Raw genomic sequence first — 20,700 nt, 5'->3', positions numbered from 1 at the left:
GGGGAGGTCGGACCTGATGGATTTAATTTTGTTAATGAAGTAGGAGGCCAGATCGTTGGGGGTGAGGGAAGGAGGAGGGGGAGGAACCGGGGGCCTGAGAAGGGAGTTGAATGTACGGAAGAGCTGGCAGGGGTGATGGGCATGGGTGTCAATAAGGGAGGAGAAATAGTTTTGTCTGGCAGAAGAGAGGGCTGAGTTAAGGCAGGAAAGGATAAACTTGAAGTGAACGAGGTTGGCATGGTGTTTAGACTTTCGCCAGCAGCGTTCAGCAGCTCGAGCATAAGAGCGAAGGAGGCGGACAGTGGCAGTGATCCAGGGCTGTGGGTTAGTGGTGTGAGAGCGGCGAAGGGAAAGGGGAGCGAGCGAGTCTAGCTGAGTAGAAAGGGTAGAGTTGAGAGCAGTAATCTGATCATCAAGACTGGGTAGAGAGGAGAGGGCGGCGAGGTGGGGTGTGAGGCGCTCCGAAAGATGGGTGGGGTCCAGAGAGCGGAGATCTCTGTGAGGGAGTAATACGGATTTACGGGGGAAAGGTGTGTGAGTGAGGAGGCAGGTGAGAAGATTATGATCAGAGAGAGGGATCACAGAGTTGGTGAGGGTGGACACAGTGCAGCGGTAGGAGATGATGAGGTCGAGGGTATGAAGTCAACATAAGGACATGGGTAGATACGTAAAAACAAAAATACGGCTTTGTGGATAGAGAAGCAGAGTTTCCTCAGAAACAGACGTTTCATTAGATTGGAAGCATCCCGAGGAAAGCATAAGCGTGTTTTGCTACTGTGTACTCAGGTATCCATACAGTGCTCTGCACTCAGTAAGGGCTTTATGAACAGCATCAATTAATTGACTGATAGGCATGCAAAAACCAGATAATAATAATAATAATAATGGCATTTATTAAGCGCTTACTATGTGCAAAGCAGATGAAAGCACAGAGCAGCATGTCACAATAGAAAAACTAAAAACAGAGACACAGCGTGGCCTGGTGGAAAGAGCGTGGGCCTGGAAATCAGAGAAACTGAGTTGTAATCCCCACTCTGCCTCTTGCCTGCTCTGCGAACTTGGGCGAGTCATTTAGCTTCTCGGTGCCTCAGTTTCCCCATCTGTAAAGTGGGGATTCAATAGCTGTTTTTCCTCCTACTTAGATTGTGAGCCCCATATGGGACAGGGAACCGTCCAGCCAGCCTGGGCACATAGCACTTAACTACCATAATAAAAATAAGCAGCATTATTAAATAATAATAACGATGGCATTTATTAAGCGCTCACTATGTGCAAGCACTGTTCTAAGCGCTCGGGAGGCTACAAGGTGATCAGGTTGTCCCACGGAGGTTCACGGTCTTCATTCCCATTTTACAGATGAGGTAACTGAGGCCCAGAGAAGTGAAGTGACTTGCCCAAAGTCACCCGGCTGACAATTGGCGGAGCTGGGATTTGAACCCATGACTTCTGACTCCAAAGCCCAGGCTCTTTCCACTGAGCCACGCTGCTTCTCTATTAAATGCCTGTGCTTTGGGAAATTTGTCAGTCTGTAAACAGAAGGCAGGTTATCTACGGAATCACAGGCATTGTACTAAGAGTGAAAGAACTGAGGAAAGGGGACCTCACTGAAATTCACTTAAATTACATATCTGTAATTTCTTTATTTTATGTTAATGTCTGTCTTCCCCTCTAGACTGTAAGCTAATTGTGGGCAGGGAACTTAACTTCCAACTCTGTTACACTGTACTCTCCCAAGTGCTTGGATCAGGGTTCTGCGCATAGTAAGTGATCGATTGATTGATTGATTGAATGGCCCTATCAATCGTATTTATTGAGCGCTTACTGTGTGCAGAGCACTGTACTAAGCGCTTAGGGAAGGTTTCTCAGGTTTGCAGGGCAGCAAACACTGGGAGTCCAAGCTAATGAGTTAAAGGGTGAGATCAACCGACATTAAGAGTACCTGTCGAGAGGGAAGGAAGTCACGAGCAGGAATCTATAAGTTTTTGAATATAACATGTTTCAGATCACTTTGGGATTTGGGTCACAATTCACCGACATCAGTGGTATTTACTGAGAGCTTATTTTGTGAAGAGCGTTATTCTCAGCCCTTGGGAGAGGTACACTATAACCCAGTTGGTAGTCACGTTCCCCGTCCGCAATGACTTTTCAGTCTAGAGGGGGAGACAGACATTAATATAAATAATTTAAAATATATCATTTAAAGATATGGACATCAGTGCTGTGGGTTTGAAGGTGGAGCGAATAGCAAATGCCCAAAAGTCACAGATCCAGGCACAACTGTGGCAAGGGTAACCATGTGGCAAATTTACTATTCTATTTATTTCATTAAGGATGTGTCTATATCTAGAATTCTGTTTATCTATTTTTGATGCTGTTGATGCCTGTCTACTTGTTTTATTTTGTGGTCTATCTCCCCCTTCTAGACTGTGAGCCCACGGTGGGTAGGGATTGGCTCTATCTGTTGCCAAACTGTACTTTCCAAGCGCTTAGTACGGTCCCCTGAACACATTAAGCGCTCAGTAAATACTATTGAATAAATGAATGAAAATGTTGACAACCCTAGCCAATCCTAGCCACCCAAACTCAAGTGCAGTCTGAGCCACTGACAGAGGCAAGGATGTGGATAGGGCTGGATTAAAAATTAAAAAAAGAGAGACCAGATTCCTCCAATGAAAGAAATGGAAACAGTGGAGCTCAGGTTAATATTCAACAGAATAGGACTGGGCATTAAATTGAAACAACCCAACAAATCTAAAAATAATTGGATACTGTGGCCACAAAAATGCTGGGAAAAGATGCATTTCCAGATTTCGATGGAAAAACATCTAGAAACTATTGTTTACCGTCATCCTAAGGAAGTTACCTCCGTCGGGCAGCAGTTGAAGAGGTGACTATGGCCAGACAAGTTTTCACCCTATAGGACTATGGTTGGGCTATAGGTGACATTCGAAGCAGAATACCAAGGTTTAAGCGACCCACCTGATGCATTATACAATTTGAGAGGATTGAAAGGAATTTTTAAAAAAACAACCCCTGAGTTACGTATTCAATTCAGAGTTCTTTTGAATTAAATGTTGGAATGTAGCAACTTTTTACTTATGTGCTGTTTGTTAGTAGTAAAAGGCAAAATGCCATTAACCTCAGGCCATTGAGGTCAAGAAGCAGTGTGGCCTAATGGAAAGTATACAGTCCAGGGAGCGAGAGGACCTGAGTTCTAATTCAGCCATGTCACTTGTCTTCTGTGTGACCTTGGGCAAGTCATTTAACCTTTCCGTGACTCAGTTATCTCTTCTGTAAATTAGGCATTAAGACTAGGATTGTCTAATTACTGTCTCTCTCTTGTAACACATTTAAAAACCTAAATATTCAGTCAAATATTTCTTGGGCCTGAATTAGGCCTTTGATTATTAATCAATCAATCAATCTTATTTATTGAGAACTTACTGTGTGCAGAGCACTGTACTAAGCGCTTGGAAAGTACAAGTTGGCAACGTATAGAGACGGTCCCTACCCAACAGGTTTCAATTTTGGTGATGCAGAATGTTGGGGATTTTTTTCTGCTTGTTCCCATATAGTACATTTTATATTTGAGGAAGAATGTAAACTCTGTTGTATTGTACTTTCCCAAGCGCTTAGTACAATGCTCTGCACACAGTAAGCGCTTAATACATACGATCGAATGAATGAATAAATGCTTAACACATACCATCATCATTATATTATTTGTAGGTTGGCTTGAGAGCTGGGATGTGATAAGAAAGTTACCGCGTACCTTAAAGTCGATGATCGGGAGTTTCCGTTTGAGGCGGCAAAGAATGGACAACGGTTGGAGGTTTTTGAGGAGCAGGAGACATACAAAGAAAAATGCTTGAGGAAAATTCATCCATTCATTCATTCAATCGTATTTATTGAGCACTCACTGTGTGCAGAGCACTGTACTAAGCGCTTGGGAAGTACAGTGACCTTGGCAACAGAGTGAAGGTTGGACTGGAGTGGGAAGAGAGTGTGGCCTAGCAGAAAGAGGATGAGCAGGGATAGCGGAGGATGTGGGTTCTACTCCTGGCTCTGCCACTTCCCAGCTGCGAGGCCTTGAGCGAGTCATTTAACTTCTCCGTGCCTTAGTTTCCACAACTGCAAAATGGGGTTTCAATAGAGAAGCAGCGTGGCTCAGTGGAAAGAGCCCGGGCTTTGGAGTCAGAGGTCATAGGTTCAAATCCTGGCTCCACCACTTGTCAGCTGTGTGACTTTGGGCAAGTCACTTAACTTCTCTGTGCCTCAGTTCCCTCATCTGTAAAATGGGGATTAAGACTGTAATTCCCCCGTGGGACAACCTGATCACCTTGTAACCTCCCCAGTGCTTAGAACAGTGCTTTACACATAGTAAGCGCCTAATAAATGCCATTTAAAAAAAAAATATCTGTTCTCCCTCCTACTTGGGAGCCCCACGTGGGACCTGATTCTCTTGTATCTACCCCAGCGCCTAGTACAGTGCTTGGCACACAGCGTTAGCAATACCACTGTTGTCATTACTATTAAGAGAAACTGGAGGCCAGGAGGTCTGCTTCGTCACGGCCTTCGAAAATGAAAAGTAGGAAACTCTAGTTGCAGTGAGGCAGGTTGTTAGCCTCACTGCACTTCTGTCAATCGAACAGTGGGATTTACTGGGCACTTCCTATACGCGGAATACTGTACTGAGTGTTTGGAATTACTCCTGCCACCTTCAGAGCCTCTCTGAAGGCCTGTCTCCTCCAAGAGGCCTTCCCTGACTAAGTCCTCCTTTCCTCTTCTCCCACTCCCTTCTGCGTAGCCTTGACTTGCTCCCTTTATTCATCCCCACTCCCAGCCCCGCAGCACTTATGTACGTATCTGTGATTGTTTTATTTCTATTAATGTCTGTCTCCCCCTCTAATGGCATTTAAGCTCTTACTGTGTGCAAAGCACTGTCCTAAGCACTGGGGAGGATATAAGGTGATCAGGTTGTCCCAGGTGGGGCTCCCAGTCTTAATCCCCATTTTCCAGATGAGGTAACAGAGTCCCAGAGAATAATAATAACAATAATGATAGCATTTATTAAGAGCTTGCTATGTGCAAAGCACTGTTCTAAGCGCTGGGGAAGTTACAAGGTGATGAGGTTGTCCTATGGGGGGCTCACAGTCTTAATCCCCATTTTACAGCTGAGGTAACTGAGGCCCAGAGAAGTGAAGTGACTTGCCCAAGGTCACACCGCTGGCAATTGGCGCAGCCGGGATTTGAACCTATGACCTCTAACTCCAAAGCCCGGGCTCTTTCCACTGAGAAGTAAAATGACTTGCCCAGAGTCACACAGCTGACAAGTGGCAGAGCCGGAATTCGAACCCATCGCCTCTGACGACCAAGCCCGGGCTCTTTCCACTGAGCTACGCTGCTCCTCTAGACCGTAAGCTCGTGTGGGCAGGGAATGTGTCCGTTATATTGTACTCTCCCTAGTGCTTAGTACAGTGTTCTGCACACAGTAAGTGCTCAAACAGTACCACCGACTGACTGCCTTGGAATCGTACACTACAATAGGATTGGTAGACATGATCTTTTCCCCCAAGGCTCTGGAAGTGTAGAAAGGAAAGACAGCCACTAAAATCAATTACAGAAATTCAGGGGAACTGCCAGTGGATATTTTTTAATACTATTCATTCATTCAATCGTATTTATTGAGCGCTTACTGTGTGCAGAGCACTGTACTAAGCGCTTGGGAAGTACAAGTTGGATTGAGGGTCCCCTCACTAGAAAGAAGTCAATTTACAGACTCCAGAAAGACTGGAGTGTTGACAGCTTCATCTTTTAGCTGCCAGGGTTTTTTTCTACAAACTTTTATGCTATCGTTTAAAATTCCATGCGGACATACTGATGGTCAGAAGAAGTCAAAAAACTCCCTTTCATGTTACAAGGCACAATCACCCCTTCCAGTTAAAACATTTGTGGGCTTTTGCTCTGTATTTATACTTTTCTTTCTGAAGATCGCAAAGCTTGGAGTAGAGTATCTTCCACAACTGGTCTGGCAAACTGTTGCTCTCTTTTACGAGAACACGAGAGAGTGACAAATAAAACTTTCCTAGGTATCAAGTGATGCAAGGAAGCCACAAAGAGGGGTCCGTTCTGGGATCTACAATACATTAATGAGCCTCTTAAAAGTCACGGTTGAATCCCAACACCGTATGTAATTCATATTTCATGAATCGCTTCTCTTGGAGAGTTCAGCTAGGTTCTTAAAACCATTCTTAGTTCAGCAAAAGATATCAAATAACTTATTTTTCTTCTCCACACTGTAAACAAGAATTATAACTACTGGTCACAGACATGAGTTTACCGAGTACTGCATTCTTGTAATCCTCAATCAGAAGCACTTGAAAAAAATATATTTTTTTTTCATTTATATATATATATATGAATTGAGACTCTAATCCAGTCTCCCCACTTAAACTTTTTGACTGGAGGCCCCCTGAGGGACAGAGACTGTTTAATTCCCACCAGTGTATTCTCTCCCAGGGCTTAGTCCACTGCTCTCCGTGCAATAAGCACTTAATAAATACGATCAATCAATCAATGGTATTGATTGAAAATAAACCGAGAAGCAGTCCCGATCTCGGGTGTCATATATATATATGAATATTCGTATATACTCATTCAATCGTATTTATCTTATGTGCAGAGCACTGTACTAAGCGCTTGGGAAGTACAAGTTGATATTTTGTGGTCTAACCAAGAAAGCTCAGGGAAAACTTCACCACAATTCTCCCTCCTACATTTCACGTCATGTTCAAACGATTTTATGCAAATAAGATGTGAAATGAATACCAGGCTAAATTGATTCTGTGTCAAAGCTCAAATATCACATGGAAAAATAACACACGAGCAGAGTATTTTGTATATTCCTAAATAAACTTATCACACAAAACTGTACATGTTCGTGATTGCGAACAGGAAAGTCTTCCACACCAACCCAGCATTTTCCAACGGTGGATTTAGTATCCATTTTAGTATCCATTTTTAATATACCATTTTTGACCCATGCTACTCAGTAATTGCAATCATCCATGGTCAGACATAACATTCCCTGTCATTTCAAATTAGCTTCGGTCACATCCGTCACCCCAGGGTCTCAGCTTATATTGTGTTTCTGTCCCTTACGATGGCCGCGGTTATTGACATTACTGGTATTTATTAAGCTTTCTCTGGGTGCAAGGCGTTATACTTAGCCCTCAAGAAAGTACAATCATAAATATCCTCCACCCTCAAGGAGCTCACACTATAACTGGGGAGACAGGCAGAAATATTTACAAACGGAGTAACCAGAATAAATTGAATAAGCACAGACGCTCAAGCGGTGGATGGGTATAAGTGAATACATACTGAAATGTTTAAAAATTCAGTTACCACAAATGTTACAATACTTTTCCTGCTAATGTACTACAAATCCCATTATAGCAAGAGTTCCTTTGGAGCAGAAAAGTCTCTGACTTCTCCATCACCATCAAAACTTGGAGCCGATTTTGTCCATTTGATAGTGGGGGGTTTTTTTATGGCATCTGTCAAGCACTTGCTATGCATCAGACAGTGTGTTGTGTTTTAATGGTTCATCACTCGTCTCTAATCCAGTCTCCCCACTTAAACTTTTTGACTGGAGGCCCCCTGAGGGCCAGAGACTGTTTAATTCCCACCAATGTATTCTCTCCCAGGGCTTAGTCCACTGCTCTCCGTGCAATAAGCACTTAATAAATATGATCAATCAATGGTATCGATTGAAAAATAAACCGAGAAGCAGCGTGGCTCAGCGGATAGAGTGCGGGCCCGGGTGTCAGAAGGACCTGGGTTCTAATCCCAGCTCTGCCACGTGTCTGCTGTGTGACCTTGGGCCAGTCACTTCACTTCTCTGGGCCTCAGTTGCCTCATCTGTAAAATGGGGATTAAGAGCGTGAGTCCCACGTGGGACAGGGACTATGCCCAACCTGCATAACTTGTATCTAATTCAGCGCTTAGAACGGTGCTTGGCACATAGTAAGCACTTAACAAGCACCATTATTATTATGGAGCACTTACTGTGTGCAGAGCACTGTACTAAGTGCTAAGGAGAGTACTGATTGATTATTGATACTTGCACTTGGATCTGTAGGCCTTGGGCATTAAATATTCATCCCACCCTCAGTCACCGACACTTATGTACGTATCTGCAAGTTTATATTAATGTCATTTATATTAATATCTGTCTCCCCCTCTAGATGTAAGCTTACTGTGGGCAGGGAACGTGTCTACCAACTCTGTTATATTCTACTCTCCCAAATGCTTTACTACAGTGCTCTGCACACAGTAAGCACTCAGTAAATACCTCTGATTGATTGATAGCTACAGTTACGGTCTCAATCCCTTCTCCCCATTCTTAGCTTGGGGGCCAGAGTCCTTGTCTAATCTGAAAATTATTTTAGGGGGCACTTTAATAGAGTGCTTTGCTCACAGAATTTACTAAAATACTGCTACTACTACTTTCCAAGCCCAATGCAGCCACAAAATACTGAATTAATGCATACCACCAACTTTAAAAATAGCAACGTATAGCGGGGGAGGTTGATGTGATTTTCCTGAAAATGTCAGCAAAACCCAAGCTAATGGGCTAAGACTGCTTTTTGGGGGCCTGACAAACCTTCTGGAGTTTCGCCTAACGTGAGCTTTCTCTGCCAGCTGTAGGGACTTCTGGAAAACTTGGCCATGGGTTCTATTTCCATTTCTGCCCCTTTTTGTAATGGTATTTATTATTATTATTATTATTAATGGCATTTATTAAGCGCTCACTATGTGCCAAGCACTGTTCTAAGCACTGGGGAGGTTACCAGGTGATCAGGTTGTCCCACGGGGGGCTCACAGTCTTAATCCCCATTTTACAGATGAAGGAACTGAGGCACAGAGAAGTCAAGTGGCTTGCCCAAAGTCACACAGCTGATAATTGGCAGAGCCGGGATTTGAACCCATGACCTCTGACTCCAAGGCCTGTGCTCTTTTCAACTGAGCCCCGCTGCTTCTCTGTTTGTTTTATTTGTTAAGCGCTTGTCTGCCGTGTGACCTCGGGGAAGTCACTTCACTTCTCCGGGCCTCCGTGACCTCATCTATAAAATGGGGATTGAGACCGTGAACCCCATGTGGGACAGTTACGCGACCCCCCCGAGCGCACCTGTATATATGTATATATGTTTGTACATATTTATTACTCTGTTTATTTATTTTACTTGTACATATCTATTCTATTTATTTTATTTTGTTAATATGTTTGGTTTTGTTCTCTGTCTCCCCCTTCTAGACTGTGAGCCCACTGTTGAGTAGGGACTGTCTCTATATGTTGCCAACTTGTACTTCCCAAGCGCTTAGTACAGTGCTCTGCACACAGTGAGCACTCAATAAATACGATTGATTGATTGATTGATTGACAGGGATCGTATTCAAGCATATTTGCTCGCTTAGTATGCTGCCTCGCACATAGTAAGCGCTTAACAGATACCATAATTATTATTACTACCCAGACCCCCATATCACGACTGGCAGGGTCGTAATCAAAACAGTCGGACTTCCTCTTGGGCTAGAGAGGAAGGGCTAAAACATACATATCTATTCTATTTATTTTATTCTATTTATTTTATTTTGTTAGCATGTTTGGTTTTGTTCTCTGTCTCCCCCTTTTAGACTGTGAGCCCACTGTTGGGTAGGGACTGTCTCTATATGTTGCCAACTTGTACTTCCCAAGCACTTAGTACAGTGCTCTGCACACAGTAAGCATTCAATAAATGCGATTGATTGATTGATTGATTAAAACCTCACTCTCCATCATGTCAGGAGGCTCTGCTCCCCCAGATAGAGAGGCCTGGGGTGGAGGGGGGGGGGTGTAAAAGACACTAGAAAAAGGGCAAGGGGACGCACAGTAAAATCCAGAAAAGTTCAGAAGGCCCAATTTTCTGCCAATGAAAACCATAAGTAACGATTAGTTTTATAGAAGTCATGGAAGAACTTCAGAAAACCCAAAATAACATCTTGTATGTGCCTTTTAGGAGCCCAATTCCTCCGGAATGGGAGCACTGTAAGAATGGCACTGAGAATAATAGCAATAGTATTTATTGAGTGCTTACCTCATCTGTAAAATCAATCAATCAATCAATCAATCGTATTTATTGAGCGCTTACTGTGTGCAGAGCACTGTACTAAGCGCTTGGGAAGTACAAGTTGGCAACATATAGAGACAGTCCCTACCCAACAGTGGGCTCACAGTCTAAAAGGGGGAGACAGAGAACAAAACCAAACATACTAACAAAATAAAATAAATAGAATAGATATGTACAAGTAAAATAGAGTAATAAATATGTACAAACATATATACATATATACAGGTATAGTATTAATACTCTGAGCCCAACGCTGGACAGGGACTGTGTCCAACCCAATGTGTCTGTGCCCACCCCAGAGCTTAGTACGGTGCCTGACACATAGTGAGCGCTTAACAAACACCACGATTATTATTATTCCTTGGCACAGTGCACTGTGCCATCATCATCAACAATCGTACTTATTGAGCGCTTACTGTGTGCAGAGCACTGTACTAAGCGCTTGGGAAGTACAAATTGGCAACATATAGAGACAGTCCCTACCCAACAGTGGGCTCACAGTCTAAGCAAAGTGACACGTTCCCTGCCCGCCAAGAACTTACAGTTTAAGGGGAAACGAAAACCTTTTCCGCGAGGCCTGCGAGGAGGGGTGTGAAAGACGCTAGAAAAAGGGGAAGGGGACGCACAGTAAAATCAAGGCGCAGTTGGAGAATTCCAGGCAACTGGTACTATTTTTTAGCTAGTTTCTACTAGGGCTACTTTCGCAATGAATAAGCCAGAAATGTCATCGTCCTCACTTTCAATCAATCAATCAATAAATCGTATTTATTGAGCGCTTACTGTGTGCAGAGCACTGTACTAAGCGCTTGGGAAGTACAAGTTGGCAACTTTCACTCTTACTAAAACACAACGAATGGGAAACGATGCTCAGCCTGCTCCCTCAGACCTTGATAAGCTTATCTTCTTTACCGGCTGAGCGTTCCCGCGCCATCCCAATCTCGATGGGATTCCAGGCCTCCCCCAGTCTATCGATCCCATCCTTAGACTCGGAACTGAGGTGCTTTCCTTGACCGGGCAAAAGGAATCATCACCGGATCTAAAATGATCAACCTGTTGAGAAATGATAGGCCGACTTACACACAGTAAGCGCTCAATAAGTACCATCGACGGAGTCTTTTCTCCACTGCCTGTGTATCTGCCTATCTTGTAAACTTTGCTGAAGCAAATAAGAAGTTACTTGAGAGTGGGGGCTGGCTTTATAGTGCTTTAATCCTTAATCAATAAAGCATATCTATCGATCGCTTACCCACTGTTGGGTAGGGACTGTCTCTATGTGTTGCCAATTTGTACTTCCCAAGCGCTTAGTACAGTGCTCTGCACATAGTAAGCGCTCAATAAATACGATTGATTGATTGATTGATTGATAAGATTGGCGGCAAGATAGACGGGAGTGAGGCGTATCGCCGTGCAACCTACCCGGCGCTTAGAACAGTGCTTGGCACATAGTAAGTGCTTAATAAATGCTACCATTATTATTATTATCATCATCTATCACGGTATCACGTGTCCCTTGGTAGTTCAGTAAATAAAAACTGGATTACAACCTGTGAAAAACAGCACTGAATCAGTAAAGGGGTGATGCTCAGTAACTGCTAAGTAACTCTAGACTGTGAGCCCACTGTTGGGTAGGGACCGTCTCTATATGTTGCCAACTTGTACTTCCCAAGCGCTTAGTACAGTGCTCGGCACACAGTAAGCGCTCAATAAATACGACTGAATGAATGAATGGTAATGAATCAACAGTTTTTACTGAAAACCCTCTCTGGGCCGAGCACTGTACTTTCAGATTGGGAGAGTTCAGTGGAATGAATAAACACGATTCCTGTTCTCGAGGAGTTTACAGTTTACAAACCAGCCAAGAAGATGAACTCGAAAATGAATTTACAGATGAAAATAAAGAAAAAGTACCTACAGGCTAGGGGCTGGGGTGAAATTGAGCCCTTCAAACTAGGATGCCGTGTTGACGTGTGCGTTTTTGCAAAGCAGTATGGCCTTGTGGATAGAACACAGGCTTGGGAGTCAGAAATTCTAATTTCAGTTCCACCACTTGTCTGCTGCGTGACCTTGGCGGAGTCACTTCACTTCTCTGTGCCTCGGTTCCCTCTTCTGTAAATGGGAGTTAAAACCGTGAGCCCCACGTGGGACGGGACTGTGTCCAACCCAATTTGCTCGTATCCACCCCGGCGCTTAGAACAGTGCCTGGAACGTAGTAAGCACTTAAAACTGTAATTATCATTATTATTTTATCAACAGCTCTGCTCCAGGCTGCCCCTTACAGCTGAACTCACACACCCCTGAAGTTACGTATAAAAGCCCATAAATCTCACTCTTCAGAATTGCAGATTTCGGCTCTCGCCGGTTCCATATGAGAGGGGACAATCCAAAGACCGATTCTACAAGCAGACTTTTCCAATAACGCAGCATGAAACGAAAGCGCGGAAACATTCCCCGCCTTCGCCGGGTGCCACAAAAGCAGCCGACCCGCTCAAGCCCCTGTTTTAGTGTGCCCGGCTTGGTTCGGTAATCACCTTGCTTTGATTCAGAAAGCCAAGGCAACCCAAAGCTAACTTTCTTCCCCGTTCTTTTCCCATCAAAACTGCAAACATCAGCACCCCACTTCCTCTGAGACAGCTCACAGCGACAGACGAGAGGATAAACCCAACCAACGTGCACTGCAATTTCCAAGAAAACATCAGCACTTAAAAGGATAAACCACCAGAAAGCATAATATTACAGTCTGACCCGGTCCTAGCCGGCTGTCTTCCTGCAGCTCGGACCCCTCCGGCCCGATTGCTCAACGTTGTGAGGTTATTTGCAAGATTTTTGTGGGTTGCAGCCTTATCCCGTGGGGAGAGGACCAGGGCCCCCGCTCCTCTCTCCAGGCACAAGACGGCATCATCTCTGTCGGCCAGTTGTAGTCACCCCCGGTGCCCCGCGACGAGCCAGCGTCCACCCCAGTGCCAGGAAACAACCCTTCCATCTTTCTCTTGGAGCAAGCATCGAAAACCAGCAGTCCTCTCCTGGTACACTCAGTTGTAGGACTATAATCCCCACACACTTCCATCCCCATCCCACCCTCGCAGCCATGGTGGGACAAGAAGTCCAGGGCCTGCAAAGTACCCAATGCTAGAAGGAGCCAACGTTCATTCATCCATTCGGTCGTATTTATTGAGCGCTTGCCGTGTGCTGAGCGCTTGGGAGAGTACCACATAATAAACGGACATATTCCCTGCCCACGACGAGCTCACGGCCTAGAGGGGAAGAAGGGCATTAATATCCATAAATATAATGTTGGCAGGGGTAGCCGAGCATCCGGTTTCCTCTAGCTGGGAGTCGGTTGTGCGGGGGTCTTCACGCTGGGAAATGTGACAAATGAATGGTTTCCCAAGGGAAAAGTGGGTGCGCGCTCTCCGACGATCCAAAGGCAGGCTTGGACTCCGGGAGGATGGGAGAGAGGCGTGCACGGGCAGGGAGAGATGTGCATGGGCAGAGACAGAAAGGCGAGGGCAGAGAAGTGCATGGGCAGGGATGGAAGTACTTTCCAAGCGTTTAGTCCAGTGCTCTGCACACAGTAAGCGCTCAGTAAATATGAATAAATGAATGAATGAATGGGCAGAGGAGACGGCAGCACCTGGGCAGAGGTGGAAGTACTTTCCAAGCGTTCAGTCCAGTGCTCTGCACACAGTAAGCGCTCAATAAATATGAATAAATGAATGAATGAATGGGCAGAGGAGACAGCAGTGCCTGGGCAGAGGTGGAAGTACTTTCCAAGCGTTTAGTCCAGTGCTCTGCACACAGTAAGCGCTCAGTAAATATGAATAAATGAATGAATGAATGGGCAGAGGAGACGGCAGCACCTGGGCAGAGGTGGAAGTACTTTCCAAGCGTTCAGTCCAGTGCTCTGCACACAGTAAGCGCTCAATAAATATGAATAAATGAATGAATGAATGGGCGGAGGAGACGGCAGCGCCTGGGCAGAGGTGGAAGTACTTTCCAAGCGTTTAGTCCAGTGCTCTGCGCACAGTAAGCGCTCAATAAATATGAATAAATGAATGGATGAATGGGCAGAGGAGACAGCAGCGCCTGGGCAGAGGTGGAAGTACTTTCCAAGCGTTTAGTCCAGTGCTCTGCACACAGGAAGCGCTCAATAAAAGTGAATGAATGAGCAGAGGAGACAGCAGTAAATGGGCAGAGATGGAAGTTCTTTCCAAGCGTTTAGTCCAGTGTTCTGCACACAGGAAGCGCTCAATAAATACGATTGAATGAATGAGCAGAGGAGAGTGGCTACCAATCAATCTGCGCATCAGGCAGAAACTCCTCACCCTGGGCTTCAAGGCTGTCCATCCATCCCCTCGCCCCCTCCTACCTCACCTCCATTCTGTCCTTCTCCAGCCCAGCCCGCACCCTCCGCTCCTCTGCCGCTAATCTCCTCACCGTACCTCGTTCTCTCCTGTCCCGCCATCGACCCCCGGCCCACGTCATCCCCCGGGCCTGGAATGGCCTCCCTCTGCCCCTCCGCCAAGCTAGCTCTCTTCCTCCCTTCAAGGCCCTGCTGAGTGCTCACCTCCTCCAGGAGGCCTTCACAGACTGAGCCCCTTCCTTCCTCTCCCCTTCGTCCCCCTCTCCATCTCCCCCATCTTACCTCCTTCCCTTCCCCACAGCACCTGTATATATGTTTGTACATATTTGTTACTCTATTTTACTTGTACATATCTATTCTATTTATTTTATTTTGTTAGTATGTTTGGTTTTGTTCTCCGTCTCCCCCTTTTAGACTGTGAGCCCACTGTTGGGTAGGGACTGTCTCTATATGTTGCCAATTTGTACTTCCCAAGCGCTTAGTACAGTGCTCTGCACATAGTAAGCGCTCAATAAATACGATTGATGATGATGAGGATGATGATGCTCTGCACACAGTAAGTGCTCAATAAATGAGTGAATGAATGAATGGGCAGAGAAGACAGCAGTGCATGGGCAGAGATGGATGTGCTTCCCAAGCGTTTAGTCCAGTGCTCTGCACACAGTAAGTGCCCAATAAATACGATTGATTGATTGATTGTATGGATGAATGAATGTCCTTCTAGACTGTGAGCCCACTGTTGGGTAAGGACCGTCTGTCTATGTTGCCAACTTGTACTTCCCAAGCACTTAGTCCAGTGCTCTGCACACAGTAAGTGCTCAATAAATACGATTGAATGAATGAATGAATCTATGTTGCCATCTTGTCCTTCCCAAGCGTTTAGTCCAGTGCTCTGCACACAGTAAGCGCTCAATAAATGCGATTGAATGAATGAATGAATCTATGTTCCCATCGTGCACTTCCCAAGCGCTTAGTCCAGTGCTCTGCACACAGTAAGTGCTCAATAAATACGATTGAATGAATGAATCTATGTTGCTATCGTGTACTTCCCAAGCGCTTAGTCCAGTGCTCTGCACACAGTAAGCGCTCAATAAATACGACTGAATGAATGAATGAATCTATGTTGCCATCGTGTCCTTCCCAAGCGCTTAGTCCAGTGCTGTGCACACAGTAAGCGCTCAATAAATACGACTGAATGAATGAATGAATGGATGGATGGATGGAGGAGACCAGAGCGCATGGGCAGAGAGGTCCCTCCCCCCCGCCCCGGCGCGCCCCCTGGCGGCGGCCCCCACAGCGGCGCGGCGCGGCGGCGGCGGCGGCGGTCCCCGCGGCAGCGCCCCCCGGCGGCGGTGTGTGCCGGTGGCGGTGCCGGTCTCACCTGCGCTCGGAAGTAGAGGAAGAGCGCGGCGCTGCAGAGCAGCTGGCTGAGGCCCAGCACGGTGAGCGCCGCCAGCAGGGGGCGCGGGGACCCCGGGGCCGGCGGCGGGGGCGGGGGCGGCAGGGGCGGGAGCGGGGCGGGGGCCGGAGCCGAGCCCCCGGTGGAGGGGGAGCCCCCGGACCCTCCTCCGGCTCCTCCGGCCCCTCCGGCCCCTCCGCCGCCTCCGGCCCCTCCGCCGGCCCCTCCAACCCCTCCGCCGCCTCCGGCCCCTCCGCCGGCCCCTCCAACCCCTCCGCCGTCCTCGGAGCCGCGGAGGGACTTGGTGTAGTCGCGGCTGGCGCGGCGCATGGCGCTGTCCGGGATCCGACACGCGACGATGCCCTGATGGACGGACTGACGGACGGATGGACGGACGGACGGACAGACTGATAGACGGACGGACGGCGGGCAGGCAGCGCGGGCAGCGCGGGCCCGGGCCGCTCCGGCCGTTATAAGCGGCGGGCAGCGGCCCCTTCCCAGCCAATCACACCCGCCTCCTCCGCCTTCTCCTCTCTCCTCCCACTTGGCCTCTTCATTCTCCTCCTCCTCCTCCTCACTCTCCTCCCACTTCTTCCCTTCCTCCTCCTCCTCCTACTTCTCCCCTTCATCCTCCTCCTCTTTCTCCTTCTTCCCCTCCCACTTCTCCCCTCCCTCCTCCTCCTCCTCCTCCTCCTCCTCCTCCCACTTCTCCTCCTCTTCCTCCTCCTCCCACTTCTCCCCCTCCTCCTCCTCCTTCTCCTCCCACTTCTCCCCTTCCTCCTCTTTCTTCTCGTCCTCCTCCTCCTGCTCCTCTTCCTCCTCCCACTTCTCCCCCTCCTCCTTCTCCTCCCACTTCTCCCCTTCCTCCTCCTTCTTCTCGTCCTCCTCCTCCTGCTCCTCCTCCTCCTTCTCCTCCCACTTCACCCCTTCCTCCTCCTTCTTCTCGTCCTCCTCCTCCTCCTCCTCCCACTTCTCCCCCTCCTCCTTCTCCTCCCACTTCACCCCTTCCTCCTCCTTCTTCTCCTCCTCCTCCTCCTCCTCCTCCTCCTCCCACTTCTCCCCCTCCTCCTTCTCCTCCCACTTCACCCCTTCCTCCTCCTTCTTCTCCTCCCACTTCTCCCCTTCATCATCATCATCATCAGTCGTATTTATTGAGTGCTTACTGTGTGCAGAGCACTGTACTAAGCGCTTGGGAAGTACAGGTCGGCAACACAAAGAGACAGTCCCTACCCAACAGCGGGCTCACAGTCTAGAAGGGGGAGACAGAACAGAACCAAACATGCTAACAAAATAAAATAAATAGGATAGATATGTACAAGTAAAATAAATAAATAGAGTAATAAATGTGTACAACCATATATACATATATACAGGTGCCGTGGGGAAGGGAAGGAGGTAAGATGGGGGGGATGGAGAGGGGGACGAGGGGGAGAGGAGGGTTCCCCTTCTCCTCCTTCTTCTCACACTTCTCCCCTTCCCCCTCCTTTTCTCCTCCCACGTCTCCCCTTCTCCTCCAATCAATCAATCAATCAATCAGTCGTATTTATTGAGCGCTTACTGTGTGCAGAGGACTGGACTAAGCGCTTGGGAAGTACAAGCTGGCAACATATAGAGACAGTCCCTACTCAACAGTGGGCTCACAGTCTAAAAGGGGGAGACGGAGAACAAAACCAAACATACTGACAAAATAAAATAAATAGAATAGATATGTACAAGCTAAATAGAGTAATAAATATGTACAAGCATATATACCTATATACAGGTGCTGTGGGGAAGGGAAGGAGGTAAGATGGGGGGGATGAAGAGGGGGACGAGGGGGAGAGGAAGGAAGGGGCTCAGTCTGGGAAGGCCTCCTGGAGGAGGTGAGCTCTCAGTAGGGCCTTGAAGGGAGGAAGAGAGCTAGCTTGGCGGATGGGCAGAGGGAGGGCATTCCAGGCCTGGGGGATGACGTGGGCCGGGGGTCGATGGCGGGACAGGGGAGAACGAGGTACGGTGAGGAGATCAGCGGCAGAGGAGCGGAGGGTGCGGGCTGGGCTGGAGAAGGAGAGAAGGGAGGTGAGGGAGGAGGGGGCCAGGGGATGGACAGCCTGGAAGCCCAGGGTGAGGAGTTTCTGCCTGATGCGCAGATTGATTGGTAGCCACTGGAGATTTTTGAGGAGGGGAGTAACATGCCCAGAGCGTTTCTGGACAAAGACAATCCGGGCAGCACCATTGAAGTATGGATTGAAGTGGGGAGAGACACGAGGATGGGAGATCAGAGAGAAGGCTGATGCAGTAGTCCAGATGGGATAGGATGAGAGCTTGAACGAGCAGGGTTCTCCTCACACTCTTCTCCTTCCTTCCCCTCCTCCTCCCACTTCTCCCCTTCCTCCTCCTCCTCCCACTTCCCCCTTCCTTCTCCTCCTCCTTCCGCTCCCACTTCCCCCCTTCCTTCTCCTCCTCCTTCCCCTCCCACTTCTTCCCTTCCTCCTCCTCCTACTTCCCCTCCTACTTCTTCCCTTCCTCCTCCTCCCACTTCTCCCCTTCCTCCTCCTCCTCCCACATCTCTCCTTCCTCCCCCTTCTCCTCCTTCCTCCCCCTTCTCCTCCTCCTCCCACTTCTCTCCTTCCTCCCCCTTCTCCTCTTCCTCCCCCTTCTCCTCCTCCTCCCACTTCTCTCCTTCCTCCCCCTTCTCCTCCTCCTCCCACTTCTCCTCCCACTTCTCCCCTTCCTCCCCCTTCTCCCCTTCCTCCTCCTCCTTCTCCTCCCACTTCTCCCTTTCCTCCTCCTCCTTATAACACTAAGCCCACTGTTGGGTAGGAACTGTCTCTATATGTTGCCAACTTGTACTTCCCAAGTGCTTAGTACAGTGCTCTGCACACAGTAAGCGCTCAAGAAATACGATTGATGATGATGATAATGATGGCATTTGTTAAATACACAGTAAGTGGCAGGCACTGTACTAAGCACCGGGGTGGAGAAAAGCAAATCAGGATGGACACAGTCCCTGTCCCACGTGGGACTCAGTCTCACTCCCTCATTTTACAGATAAGGTCATTGAGGCACAGAGAAGTGAAGTGACTTGCCCAGGGTCACTCAGAGAAGCAGCGTGGCTCAGTGGAAAGAGCCCGGGCTTTGGAGTCAGAGGTCACGGGTTCAAATTCCGGCTCTACCACTAGCTGTGTGACTTTAGGCAAGTCACTTCGCTTCTCTGGGCCTCAGTGACCTTGTCTGGAAAATGGGGATTAAGACTGTGAGAGCCCCATATGGGACAACCTGATCACCCTGTATCCTCCCCAGCACTTAGAACAGTGCTTCGCACATAGTAAGCGCTTAATACCACCATTATTATTATTCCCTGTGCCTCAGTTACCTCATCTGTCAAATGGGGATTAAGACTGTGAGCACCCCCCCCCCCCCCGAGGTGGGACAACCTGATCACCTTAGAACATTGCTTTACACATAGTAAGTGCTTAATAAATGCCATTATTATTATTATCATTATCTCTAACGGCCGCACAATCTCCACCCTCACCAACTCTGAAATCCCTCTCTCTGAGCACAACCTTCTCATTGGCCTCCTCCCCCTAAATCTGTACTATTTCCCCACAGAGACCTCCACTCTCTCGACTCCATCCATCTCCCTCAGCACATCCCACCCCACCCAGCCTCCATACCCATTCTACCCCCTCCTGATGACCAAATAGATGCTCTCAATTCCACCCTCACTACTCAACTCTACTCACTCGCTCTCCTATCCCTTCGTCGCTCTCGCACCACTAACCCACGGCCCTGCATCACCTCCACTGCCCGCCTCCTTCGCCCTTATAATGGCATTTATCACTTCACTTCTCGATGCCTCAGTTACCTCATCTGGAAAATGGGGGATTAAGTCTGTGAGCTCCATGTGGGACAACCTAATCACCTTGTATCCCCCCTGCGCCTTAGAACGGTGCTTTGCACATAGTAAGAGCTTAATAAATGCCATCATTATTATCATCTTTTAGACTGTGAGCCCAATGTTGGGTAGGGACTGTCTACGTTGCCAATTTGTACTTCCCAAGCGCTTAGTACAGTGCTCTGCACATAGTAAGTGCTCAATAAATACGATTGATGATGATGATGATGATTTATTAAGCGCTTACTATGTGCCAAGCACTGTTCTAAGCACTGGCTTACCCTCGAGCCGCTGTGAACGCCGCTGGCAGAAATCTAAACACCAGGCCGAACTTGTCCGCCTCAAGTTCATCCTTTGTTGCCTTAACTCTGCCCTCTCCTCTGCCGGGTAAAACTATTTCTCTTCCCTTATTGACACCCATTCCCATCACCCTCGTCAGTTGTTCGGGGAATTTAACTCCTTTCAGGCCCCCTGTCCCTCCCCTCCCCAATCCCTCACCCCCAGCGAATTTTGATTTTGAATTTTCCTACTTCATGAGGAAAATGAACACTATCAGTGGCTCAGTCGCGAGAGCCCCGGCTTTGGGATTCAGAGGTCATGGGTTCTAAGCCCGGATCCGCCACAGTCACTTAACTTCTCTGTGCCTCAGTTATCACATCTGTAAAATGGGGATTAAGACTGGGAGCCCCACGTGGGACAACCTGATTCCCCCCCCCCCCCCCGCCCCCCGCAGTGCTTGGCACATGGTAAGTGCTTAATTACTTAAAAATCATTATTATTATTCTATATATTTATATTGATGCCTGTTCACTTGCTTTGATGTCTGTCTCCCCCCTTCTGGACTGTAAACCCAGTGTGGGCAGGGATTGTCTCTATTGCTGAATTGTACTTT

General features: G+C 47.7%; 2 protein-coding genes across 2 annotated transcripts in view; one reads left to right on the top strand and one right to left on the bottom strand.

Annotated features, from left to right (window-relative positions):
* TNFSF11 (TNF superfamily member 11) overlaps positions 1–16,261 on the bottom strand; it is a 55,533-nt gene extending 39,272 nt beyond the window's left edge. Inside the window, exons 1-2 of the mRNA XM_038762210.1 lie at positions 16,210–16,261; positions 15,914–16,116 (exon numbers count right to left, since the gene is read on the bottom strand). Coding sequence (XP_038618138.1) covers positions 15,914–16,116; positions 16,210–16,261 — 255 coding nt within the window. The remainder of the gene's footprint in view (positions 1–15,913; positions 16,117–16,209) is intronic.
* Positions 1–20,700, top strand: part of LOC119941270 — a 147,656-nt gene that overhangs the window by 47,873 nt on the left and 79,083 nt on the right. The gene's annotated exons all lie outside the window — the stretch shown is intronic.

Source organism: Tachyglossus aculeatus, chromosome 20, assembly GCF_015852505.1.
Source record: "Tachyglossus aculeatus isolate mTacAcu1 chromosome 20, mTacAcu1.pri, whole genome shotgun sequence".
Taxonomy (NCBI): domain Eukaryota; kingdom Metazoa; phylum Chordata; class Mammalia; order Monotremata; family Tachyglossidae; genus Tachyglossus; species Tachyglossus aculeatus.
This window is presented reverse-complemented; position numbering and strand designations above follow the sequence as displayed.